General features: G+C 43.9%; 1 protein-coding gene across 1 annotated transcript in view; it reads left to right on the plus strand.

Moving 5' to 3' along the window:
• Positions 1-12,274, plus strand: part of TEK (TEK receptor tyrosine kinase) — a 64,747-nt gene that overhangs the window by 8,741 nt on the left and 43,732 nt on the right. Inside the window, exon 2 of the mRNA XM_066618558.1 lies at positions 11,187-11,498. Within this exon, the coding sequence (XP_066474655.1) occupies positions 11,187-11,498 (312 nt within the window). The remainder of the gene's footprint in view (positions 1-11,186; positions 11,499-12,274) is intronic.

Genomic DNA, 12,274 nt, shown 5'->3' on the forward strand with positions numbered 1-12,274 from the left:
AGGTCTGTAACATTTCCCCAAATGCAGTCACATACCATGGTAGTATCAAGTCTAATATACGTATTAAAAACAAAATATTAAATGAATGGGGACCCACATGAAATTGGCTCTTGATCCACCTAGCAGATCCCGACCCACAGTTTGAGAAACACTGCTCTAACCACATGATGTCAGTCCTGTTTTGTGGATTGTAAGAATTAACTGGCCCCTGAGCCAGCATGCAACCTCCCAGGATAAAGAAGTTGGTTGTCACTGGCCTAGACTATGTAAAGCCTAGAAACCCTCCAAATCAGCAGGGGTGAAAGATACTGGCAGAGACATGTTTTGATTTATATGAAACAACAAAACCATAGGTATGATACCTACATCTAGCCAAAGAACACCTTTATCCTTTTAGAATAAGAAGATACTTTCCAAATGCTGTTAATTCACTCACTCTCCTGGTCAAAACTGTAACCTGGAACACATCTTTGTAGGATAGGTATGTTACCATGAGGGATTCAAATGCCACTCAATCATTAAACTTTCCAGAAAGTTAGGGGAATGACAGGCAAAAAATCACCTCTCAGTTTTAGAAGTCTACAGAAGGGGGCTAAAATGGGGTGGGGTAAAATCAGAGAATAAGACCACAATCTTTTCCTAGAAATAAGCCTCATTGAATACAATGGGACTTACTTCTGAGTAGACATGTATAGAATTGTTCTGTTTGGTTTGTGGGTTTCATTGAGGACCCACTCCTTTTCCCATATAATTCAAGCACTGGCAAGGTAATCATGAGGAGAAAATGGGATAACCTTGGACAAAATGTTTCCTATATAATAAGATATATATAAAAACATTTCTCATCAGATACCTTGACTTTACATGGGTTGGGAGGTGACTTTAGGAGGCCCTAAGCATGTGAGAAGGTAACATGACTTTGCATGGTTCGATGAACAGGCAGACAAAGGTTGCTCTTCTGAGGTTGGGGTCACCTTATCCTGAAGGCATGCTGATACTGAGGAGCTCTCAATCTGTGGGGTACAGAGCTTCATTTTCCACCTTCCCACTCCTGTGCCATGTTGTGGCCTTCTAGAACTCTAATTGTGGGGTCATAGCAACCAAGCCTCATCATAGCGCTATGTTTAAGCACCAGCTTACGTGCAGGATGGTAGCGGTTTGGGAGTTCGACCTGGGAAATCTAGGTTCAAATCCTTGCTCAGCGATGACGCTTCCTGGGTGACCTTGGGCCAATCACTATCTCTCAGCCTCACCTGCCTCACAGGGTTGTTGTGAAGACAAAAGAAGGGAAAGAACCTTGTACATCACCCTGGTTTCCTTGGAGGAAGGGCAGTGTGAAATAAATTTACAAATATTCCACGTGTGGGAGTCAACACAGTCCTGTACAAATGTTAAAAGTGGGTATACCTAGCATCTGCGGGAGGGGGGGAGCAGCACTATGGTGACAGGTTTCACCTTCAACCTACACACAGTCATTATAACATTTTTGGAGGCCTTCACTATAGGAAGGGTACATCTGCAAGGAGTACATGAACTGACCATGATAAGAGAAGCTGTGCTAATTTGACTACATAAACATTTCAACTCGTGATCACTATGTCCCACTCAACACATTTTTCTCATATTTTTCATGATGTGCTTTTAGTTGTAATCTGAATATGTGTTAAAATATTCACAAGACATTTGAATCAACATCCCCAAATGCCTGAAAAAACAGCATTTTCCTTTGGCTAAGGCTATTGGGACAGTTTTATAGGAAGTAATGTATTAATAACAATCAATCAGAGTCATTCACAGTGCTTTGATTTTCATTCATGCTTGCGGCTCCATTAACACTAAGCACATATAAACCTAGAAAGACAAGCTGCGCTAAGATTTAGGGCAAAAGGGACATACAGCAAAAGGAAATGTTGTTTACAGCCATTGTTCTCCACAGAGACACAAGACAGAGAGGGCTTCAAAACCAAAAGGATGTTCAAGAGGGAAGCAAGATAATATTTCAAGGAGGTTAAAACTCCAGTCAAATCCTGTCTTGTTAGCTGTTTTGGAAACTACATTGCGATTACTAATCTATTCCAACTTCCATGTGAAGTTTATGAGGAAATGTGCAATTAGTAGAAACTTGAGTATAAGGACAGATGTGGCAAAATGCCTCAACAGTTTCTTACACAGCATGATTCACTTTTATTGTATTCACTTTTATTTTCTCAGAATAACAAAAATATTTTCTAGACTGAAACATGTTGGAAGCCATACGTCGATGGCGGCTGGATAACAGAATATTGTAGCAGTTCCCCTATATCCCAAGCAAACGAGACACTTGCCCAGTCAGTTCCCAAAAAGCATTGGAGGAATAGAGGCATAGACTGATTCTCTTGCCTGTTCTTAAGGCCCAAATACTTCATCATGAACGACACAGGGATTCTGAATGCCAGAGAGGTGGACTGCTGTATAAATTCCTTGAGCTGGTTTTCTTGGATGAAGTTCTTCAGGTCTGCCAATCCCAGTTAAGTGGGAGAAGTGTTTGGAAGTTTGTTAGGAAGCAGCCTCTTTGGGAGGCACCACTGGAAGTTCTGGAGCTGGAAGCCAGTGAGGCTGGAGTGGAAGCCAGTGAGGTTGACAAATTGTATTGGAGCAAAAATCAATATTTTGAAAGTGCCAGAATACTTTTGTGACCTGAAGCATGACTTGAAAAGTTACACTGCATTGTCAAAGGAAATCCGAGGAGCAGACCTAGATGTTGCTGAACTGGATAGCCCATGATGGCCCTGAGTCTAGCCATCCAGTGTATCCTAGGTTACAGAGGGGTAAAGCATGCTGTGTGTGTGTGTGTGTGTGTGTGTGTGTGTGTGTGTGTTCATGAACAATAATATCTCAGGATCTCAAGTATTTGGGGTATTGTTTTTGGTTTTCCAACTGTCACCCAATTCTCCAGAATAAAATATGACCTACAGTTCAGGTGGATCTAAATCCTGCAGGGAAAAGTTTATGATAGGAAATTAAAGGAAGCCCATTTCTCATGAATGGGGACATTTTCAAGTGATTGGGGGGGGGGGACAAAGCTCAGTACTTATGCCAAGGCCAGGTTCCATAGCTTCCCAGTGATTCTCCCAAAAGTCTTCACTGAGCAAGAGGCAATTGAAGGCCTCAGTCTGTTTCAGTTGGTTGAGCAGTACAGTTAGTGAAGCAGAAGGCAATACTATAAATATGTAAGGAATAGTTTAAGAAGTGGCATACAAGAGGTGCACAGAGAGGGGCTACAGGCAGGAAAACGAAGTTGTATAAAGAGAAGGAGAAACAGTGGCTGGTCATCACAGAACTAGATAAGGAACTGTCAACACATCGTGGACCTAGAAATTATACAGGCCAGGAAGGAAAAGTTGCAGCTGAGTCAGCAGGATTCCCCAAAGGCCCAAGGTTTGAGGTTGCTGCAGTATGAGAGACTAACAGATCTGGTGGGGGAGAAAGACATTTTGAGAGCAGACTGGGAGAAGATTGACATGGTAGTGCCTGGTTTCTTCTGTGGGTTACCAACATTGTTATTGAGCTTGTGGAGGGGGGAGGAACTCCTTTCTTAAAACTCACACACAGTAGGTTGCCTCACTGAAGAGGTCAAATGACAAGAAAGGCAGAGATCAAAGACCTGTTTTAAAGAACTGCAAGGGAATTTCATGGTTTTGATGCCTGTTTTCTGGTTCTGTGTACTGATTTCAGATGCTCTTCTTCTTGGTTCCTGATACAATACAGATGTAGACAGAACTCAGAAGTTGGTTTGGCTAGACCAGAGGTCTCTAAAGTTTTCGGCTGAAGGGTCACATCAAATATCTGGCACAGTGTTGAGGGCCAGGGAAAAAATTAAATATAAAATTTAAATTAATACATTAGAGATGGAACTTTGATGAATGAATAAGTGGGCTCAAAAATGTCCAGGATTTCTCCAGGCACCGACACAGCCCAAGATATAAAGCACACACTTAAATGGACCCCTGTTCCCCAACTTCACAACCACAACTCTGGTTGTATTTGGTCAACTGGCCCAGAGACTCTTGGGATCAGAGGCTGACTGTAGGGCTCGCTGTGGGCCTCATCTGGCCCCTGGGCTGGGGTTTGGAGACCCCTGGGTTAGATATGGAAAGTTTCACTAACCCACATAAGAACTGCTCCAAAAATTTGTACAATGCCTTGTGATGTCATAATGTGTTCGCTTGAAGAAGTGAAGGCAACTTGATGTTTTCTTTTGCAACATTTACTAACAGCCCAATCCTATGCTTCCCCCTTCCCCATCAATGCAGTTGTGCCAAAAAGCCTTGTGCTGCATTGTGCAGGTGTGGGAGGCAGTCCAGGAGGTCTTATCTGGGTAGGGGAACATTTGCTCCCTTACCTTGGGGCTAACCTCCAAGGGGTGGAAGGTCTACTTGGACCTGTGCCAGCAAAATCACTGGTGTAGGTCTGCATGGACCTGGACCACAGGTTAAGGCCTGGTAAGGGGTTTGAATTTGGCAACCACCACAGCTGCTGAACCCACCCCTTTCCTGGACCCATTCCACCCTCCCCCACTCTCTTCCACACTCTCCTGCCAACCTACCTTTGTAAATGAGCACTCCATGTCTCTTTGCTGCACATGGGGCTGCTCCAGTCTCGCCACCAGTAGTTTGGTTGAGTGTGGCTCTGCATGCTTTCAGAAGGCCATTAGCTTCAGAAGACCAGAGCACTAGTCCCAGTGGCAGTGCCCAACAATAGGCTTGGGCCGTTAAAGATGCATATCTTTTTGGAAACTTCCTGAAGTAATCTGTGTCCTTCCTTTGAAAATAGCATGTGTTCAGTTGAATGTTTAAAGCTGTCATGCTAAACACTTAAGAAATATATGAAGTCTAGAGCAGAAGAGATACGCACAATGCACTTCTCTTTAACACATTTTAATGAAGTCAGAGTAGGGTGCAACTTCTGTTTTTGGGACAGGACCCCTGTTCCTGAAAACAGTTGCATTATGTGCATTAATATAACCGCTTCAGCTTCTCTCACTATGGCTGGCCAACGGTGGGGAAAGTTTCACCTGTTAAATTTCTGCTTGGAAACTGTTCTTATGGGCACAGTAACTTGCTAGGGGGGGGGGGGGAAAGATGCAGCCTTACCAGACAGAGAGACTGAGGGCTCAGTCCTATCCAACTTTCCAGCACCTGTGCAGCCTCAGTGCAGCCCCAAGGTAAAGGAACAAATGTTCCCATAACTTGAGAAGGCCTCTGTGACTGCCTCCCCACCACAGGAAGCAGTGCATACCCCATTGACACAGCAGCACCGGCACTGGAAAGTTGGATAGGATTGGGCCCCGAGAGAGGCATGGAGAACTGCATGAATGAAATGTGGTAGAATTGAGACATTTACACAGAGTTTGTTCATCTATGGCTGCAGTCCTAACCAATTTTCCAGCACTGACATAAGGGCAATGCAAGGGTATGCGCAACCTCCTGATTTTAGAAATGGGTTATGTCAGAATGCCAGATGCAAGGGAGGGCACCAGGATGAGGTCTCTTGTTATCTGGTGTGCTCCCTGGGGCATTTGGTGGGCCGCTGTGAGATACAGGAAGCTGGACTAGATGGGCCTATGGCCTGATCCAGTGGGGCTGTTCTTATGTTCTTATGCTATGTAACTCCAAGGTAAGGGAACAAATATTGCCTTACCTTGAAGAGGCCTCTGTGGCTGCCCCCCAACTGCAAGATGCAGCACATGCCCCACTGGCACAGCTATACCAGTGCTGGAAAGTTGGTTAGGATTGCGCCCTATGTATCTAGGTACTTCAAAGACAAATGTTTACTGTATTGTATGTTGAAGGGAGGTCTCCAAATGATGAATTACCAGGGCTACCAAGAACCTGATCCCTACATACATCAGATCAGCACACTGCATATAAAAGTCAATGCAGAACCACTTTTAAAACAGACAAATTTCAATAAAAATTCTAGGACATGTGTCTGTGTGTGCATGCACGAGTGTGTGGACATGTGCAGGAAAAACAGACCTAGGGTTAGTAATGGCGAAGGAATCAGAGGGCAATATAATTATTTTTAATATTACCTTTTCTTTTATCACTTTGTATACCAAGAGGTGTTTGAAAACTGTGTTATTTACCCTACTCAGAAGTAAGCCCCTTGTGGAAGCTTGATTAGCTGTAGCTCAGCAGAGGGCCTTCTTTGTGAAAGCACCTGCTCAAAACTTCCTACTATTAGAGATCAAGCTCGTTCCTTCTCCGCCTACTTATTGTCTTTAGCTTCCAGGGTTTAAGCATTCAATCAGTTGTCAATTTGCTTTATTTGTTTTTATGATCTGTTTCTATGTTCCCCTTGTTTTACTGTAGTTGCTTTATTATTATTATTGCCTTAAAAAAATTGTTGCAAGTTGCCTAAGGCATGACAGAAACTTAAATAAATAATTTGTATACCCTCAAAAAAGAAAAAAAGAAGCCCAATTTGTTCAGTAAGAGGCTGAAATCCTATGTTAGAGCCCAATCATGTGGTCCACGGCACGGCTCAGTGCTGCGGACCACACTGCCAGGCTCCCGCCAGAGCTAGCCCAGCACCGGTGGGAGTTGGGCTAGCGCACGGCAGTTGCCTGGGTTCCGTGGCTCGGCAGTCTCCTGGACCGCCGGGCTGCAGAACAGGAGGTGGGGAGTGGCCGGGGGTGTTCTGGGGAGGGGGGAGGTGTGCCAGGGGGCAGGTGGGAGGCGTGTCGGGGGAAGGGACGGAGGCGGATCCGCGGAGCTGTGCTCCGCAGGATCTAGTGCACTTGTGCAGGGCTGCGAGTCCTACGCGAGCACCTTTACTTTAGTGCCGACCTTTTGGTTGGCGCTAAAGAGAGTAGCCCCATTGCAGGGCTGCTTCCCTTACTCGGGGGAAGGGTACAAATGTCCCCTTCTCCCAAGGTACCTCCCATGGTAGCGCGAGAGGCACAGGATCCAGCGGCAGCCCTCCATGGAGCCACCAAGCCTGGGCGCTGCGGGTAGCTCAGGATTGGGCTGCCCCTCACTGGAAACAAACACTTCTTTGTATACCTCATGATATGCTGTGTTTACTTAGAGGTTAGCCCACTGAGTTGAATGGGTTTAGTGTCAAATAAGTGCACATGTGATTGTTGCCTGGTTTAATTTTTTTAAAAAGCATGGTGAAGAAGATAAGAGAGAAGGAAGAGCAGCCCAACCTGACACCTTTTCTGCTTCTCCTGTCATTATTGTTGCTGCAGCTGCTCCACGGGGCTGTATTCTTGCTCTGCTGGATGATTGGAGGGAGCATTATGGAAAACCTCTACCCTGAGTAAGTGAGGGATCTGCCCACACAAAAGGAGAACCTTGTCTCCTGCTGCAGAAAGAGATAGTACAGTAACAATATACACTCCTTCCTCTGTGGCTGGCTTCAGTTTCTCATCTTAAGAACAGGAATAACTAGTGATTTATTCAACTGTGTTCTTGAGAAGGCAGCTACAATAATGATAGCAAGATGCTTCCTGAATGTAAAGCAGCCATGCAGATACTGTAAGTCCTGAAATGCTACTACAGTTTTTTTTAATTGTTATTAGCCAAGCTGCTCACATATGTCTGCCTTTGTATTCCATTTGAGACTTAAAAGGAAATGTTGTATAGATATATAATTGCTTGGCTGCCTGAAGATGATTCACAGACCACCAAGCGATTTCCAAGCCTGACATAAAGTTCCATGTAAAGTGATGATAAATAATACACAAATTATTTTCAGCCTAATTCAGAATTGAGCTTGGCAAAAACAAGCTACTGTCAACAACAACAACAACACCAGCACACTTTCAAGAAGTAGTTGATATTTTTTTCCAAAGTCCATTTTCAAATTCAGAAATTGTACTGTGCTTTCAATGGAAGGATGAGAAGCTCAATGGGAACCCAACCTCTTCCTTTCCTGAGACACTATGAAACCCTTAACACTGTTTGGCTGGCCCTTTCACCACTGGTACTTCACTTGGGGAGTTAATGCACATGTAGTTGAAATGGTGCGCTGTGCAAATTTTTGGGAAATCCAGTTATTTTAAGCAAGATCAGAGAAGATGCAGACCACCCCATCAAAAATTAACAATTGAAGAGATTGCAGGAAAGCAACTTAAAAGATATGCACTTTTTTTTAAAGGGATTCTAGCAGAATCCATAGGTAATTGCAACAATTTTACCATTCAAAGAGAATAAAGAACTTAACAAACAGAGAGGTAAGGGGAGTTGGGGAGAAAACTTGCTCAGTCACTTTGCCAATACAGAGAAAGGAGAAAGTCTTTAGAAAGGGAGAGGGAAGGAGAGAGAGTTTTAAAAATACTCGATAGGCATCTATGTCTTTGAAGTCTTGCTGGTTGGTAACCTTCAGTCTCCAAAGACTACAGTATAAGCCTACAGCACCCGGTATTCCCAAGCGGTCTCCCATCCAAGTACTAACCAGGCCTGACCCTGCTTAGCTTCCAAGATCAGACAAGATCAGGGATGTGAGGTTCAGCTTTTCACACAGCAGTTAGAGACTAGAAAGCATTTATATTAACAGTTCGCATATACTGTACTTTTCAGGAGGCTCTCTTTCTCCATTAGGTAATGCAAAGTTATCTAGGTTGGCATATTCCAGGGTGTGATTGCAGTAGGCCCACTGGGAGTGGTGAGTCTGCTTTTACTTTCAGGGTACTTCATTCCTTCCCATCCAGTGTAAAAAGGCTTGTATGGAAAGGTGTCTCCTCCCTTGGATGGGAGCCCGAAATGCATTTGTGGAAAGCCTACAATAAGCAGAACTCCTTTTTCAGTCCACACCCATTACACGGACAAGTCAATATGCTTTTTGCTTATTTGACAACATTTAATGTGACTGAGGGAGGCTCATGAAGTTTCTAGACTATGTGGCTGAATCTAAATATAAAATGGATGGTAAAAAGAAACCAAGTATTTCTTTTGGTCTGTGTACAATTATTTGAGTAGTGGAGCTCTTTGGGAAGTGCACTCACTGCATTGGGTTTAGACAACCAAGATCTCTTTTCCATTGATCTAGTGAAATTGGCTCTGTGTGTTTGCTGAAGTTGCCTGTATACAGTATTGAAGTATTTGTGATGTCATAAATAATCCTCCATAGAGCGATTTAACAACTTTAATATAAGGCATTGTGCTTTTTATGTTTTAAAAAATAAGATGAAGACTGAAGAGTTAATCAGGTTTGTGTTTTTTTAAATGGTTTAGAAAGGTAGCCTGTCAGTCTGAGGCATTGTGGGAATGAAGTGGGGCCAAAAGAGAATATGGATGTCTGTCATTTACATCATGAAAGTAGGAGGAGGCCAGGCTCAACTTATGGGAGAAAAAAATCTGTATGTTGTTGTGTTTGTGTTCATTGGGGGGGGGGGAACTTGCAGCCATGGTGGACTGTACCTTAAAGCTGGGACCTATGTTCACTCATATAGCAAACGTTTCACTCAGGGACAGTGAAATTGATTTGTTCGTAGCTGACAAAAGTAAATCCTTATCGGCACAGTGGATTCATTCAGCCTACCCACTAAACAATGGGTTCTCTAGTTTGAATCTTGCTTCTACCACTGACTCACTGGGTCACCTTAGGTAAGCCACTCTCTTCTCATCTTCAGCTCCCAGATGCAATAATAATACTTTATAGGGTTGTGATAAGAATTATAACAAGACAATGCATATGAGCAGAAGAGGCACCTTCTAAAGTGGTGCTCCTCTTATATTTAGCAGGGGGACGACGGTTGTCCCTTTTCACCCCAGCACCCCATCTTTTCTAGTGGCTGTTGCCAGTGTCTTTTCTGCTCCTTTTTTTAGACTAGGGTGTCAAACATGGGCTGAATATGGCCCACAGAAGCTCTTTGAGACCCATGTGATAATAATACAGGTATTTATATACCGCCTTTCTTGGTCTTTATTCAAGACTTTATTCAAGGCGGTTTACATAGGCAGGCTTATTAAATCCCTGTAGGGATTTTTACAATTTTGAAAGAATGTTCTATCTTACAAGAATCACAACATTCAGGTGTTACTTTCTTGATCTGGTTTCACATTCTGGCCTCCATCCTCCCACACTCAGAGCAGATGGAATAACTCGGCTCAGCTTGTCAGCTGCTTCAAGGTCACACGGTGCCGGTGGCCTCGAACTGGCGACCTTCGGATGTTATCTTTAGGCAAATGGAGGCTCTACCCTCTAGACCAGACCTCTTCCCAGCTCCATCCTTTCTGCAGCGCTACTTCTGCTGAGGCTCTGGGAGGGAGAGGCATCAGAAGGCAAGGAATACTGTGGGGGAAGAGGCAGACCAAGAGGGGGGAGAGGAGGAGACACTGCTGAGGCACTGGGAGAGCCCAATTATCATGTGGGCCCAATTATCAGATGTCACCCAATTATTGCCCTTTCAGTAACACCACTTTTGCCAAGTATCACTTTGCAGAACACCTCACAGCTGATGACAGAGGTGATGACACCTCAGCAGAAGTGACACTGCTGAAAGGGTAGCCTGTGTAATAACACAGGCCTACAAAATTGAGGGTCAGAAAAGTTTTTCCCAAACTTTATGGTGGTTTGATATGAATTTGGGGTGCCGATTCCAAAAATGGCATGTTTTGCCCTATCACGTCTAGTTTTGGAGATATAGTAGAGCCTCATTAGTGAATGGTTCAAGCAGCTTCCTCATGAGGAAGCCATGGTGTAGGCTTCCTCATGAGGAAGCTGCTTGAACCATTCACTAAACAGAATGTGTCTATGCTGTGTCTCCAAAACTAGACATGATTGGGCAAAACGGATGCCATTTTTGGAATCCGCACCCCAAATATACCCAGGAATTGGTGTAACGTTTAAGAAAGCAAAATGTGTGTTGGCCTGTGTAATTGGGCTATTCAAGGTATCCCATATCTTGAAAATATGAGATACTTTTTTTTCCCCAGCAAAGCCTTGAAACCAGAAATTTTTTTTGGGGGGGGGAGGAACTGCTAGGAGGCATTTGTAGGGGAGAACTGGTAACAGAGGTAAAGCCAAGTCCAGTCCACCAAGTCTTCCTTATAAATGCATCCACTCCACATTAGTATTGTCTTCCATTTGGAAGCACAGATTTGCCAGAATTTCAAGCTGTTAAATGCAAAGTGTGAGGCTAAATTCAGACAAAGAGCAAAAACAGATTTTTAAAACACTCTTTCCTTTGCTCCTAGGTAATGTGGAAGCGACACTTGACTTGATATTGATCAATTCACTCCCTATTGTGGATGATTCAGAGACATCATTACTCTGTATCACCTCAAGATGGCGCTCCCTGGACTCTCTCACCATTGGACGGGACTATGAGGCCTTGATGAGCCAGCATCAGAATCCCCTGGCAGTGACTGAAGAGGAGACCAGAGGAACAGCCAAGAAGGTGGTATGGCAAAGAGAACATTCTGGTGAAAGCATTGGAGCTTACTACTGCGAAGGGAGATTCAAAAATAAGGTGACAAGGATACATACAATGAAGATGCAACAAAGAGGTACAGTTTCAAGTCCATTCAGAGCAAAGGCCAGCCTTGGCCCCCCCATGATGTCCTCCCATCTGTTGCTTGATTATGGTTTGTATGCTTCTGCTGCCATGCATACTTGCAGGTTCACAGAAAAGCCCAGTCAGGATAGGCTTTGGATAGGTATGGCTCTTGGCCAGTGTCTGACCTGGCTGACCTCTGAAGTCATTCTTGCTGTTCATTTTATTTATTCATTTGTTTGCTGATCTATATGCAGCCTTTCCCCAGGTCTCAAAAATTTGGTGCCCAAGAAGGTTTACAGTGGTATCATAAAATGTACATAATAAAACCACATATTAAAATCATAGTAGCATAAATAAAAACCAAAAAGCAGCAGCTAAAAAATAAAAGCATAAAAACAAGATAGTAACAACTCCAGCAGACCTCCTCCCTACATCCCCACCTATCAAATTTCCACCACCACCACCAAAGCCATTTGAAATTTATAAAATCTTCAAGCTCTGCTGGAAAGTGTTCCAGGAGGGGACTGATCATAATTTGCTTGAGAAAGAATTCCAGATTTTTTTGCCGGGGGAACTGAGATGGCCTTTCCTCTTACCATTGCTCCCTTGCTTCAGTCAAAGGGGACACACAAAGAGTGGTCTTCTTGAGGATCTTAAGGGATGAGCAAGTCTATATGGAAGGATGGTCTTCAAATAAGAACATAAGAACAAAAGAACAGCCCCACTGGATCAGGCCATAGGCCCATCTAGTCCAGCTTCCTGTATCTCACAGCGGCCCACCAAATG

Source organism: Tiliqua scincoides, chromosome 2 (genome assembly GCF_035046505.1).
Source record: "Tiliqua scincoides isolate rTilSci1 chromosome 2, rTilSci1.hap2, whole genome shotgun sequence".
Taxonomy (NCBI): domain Eukaryota; kingdom Metazoa; phylum Chordata; class Lepidosauria; order Squamata; family Scincidae; genus Tiliqua; species Tiliqua scincoides.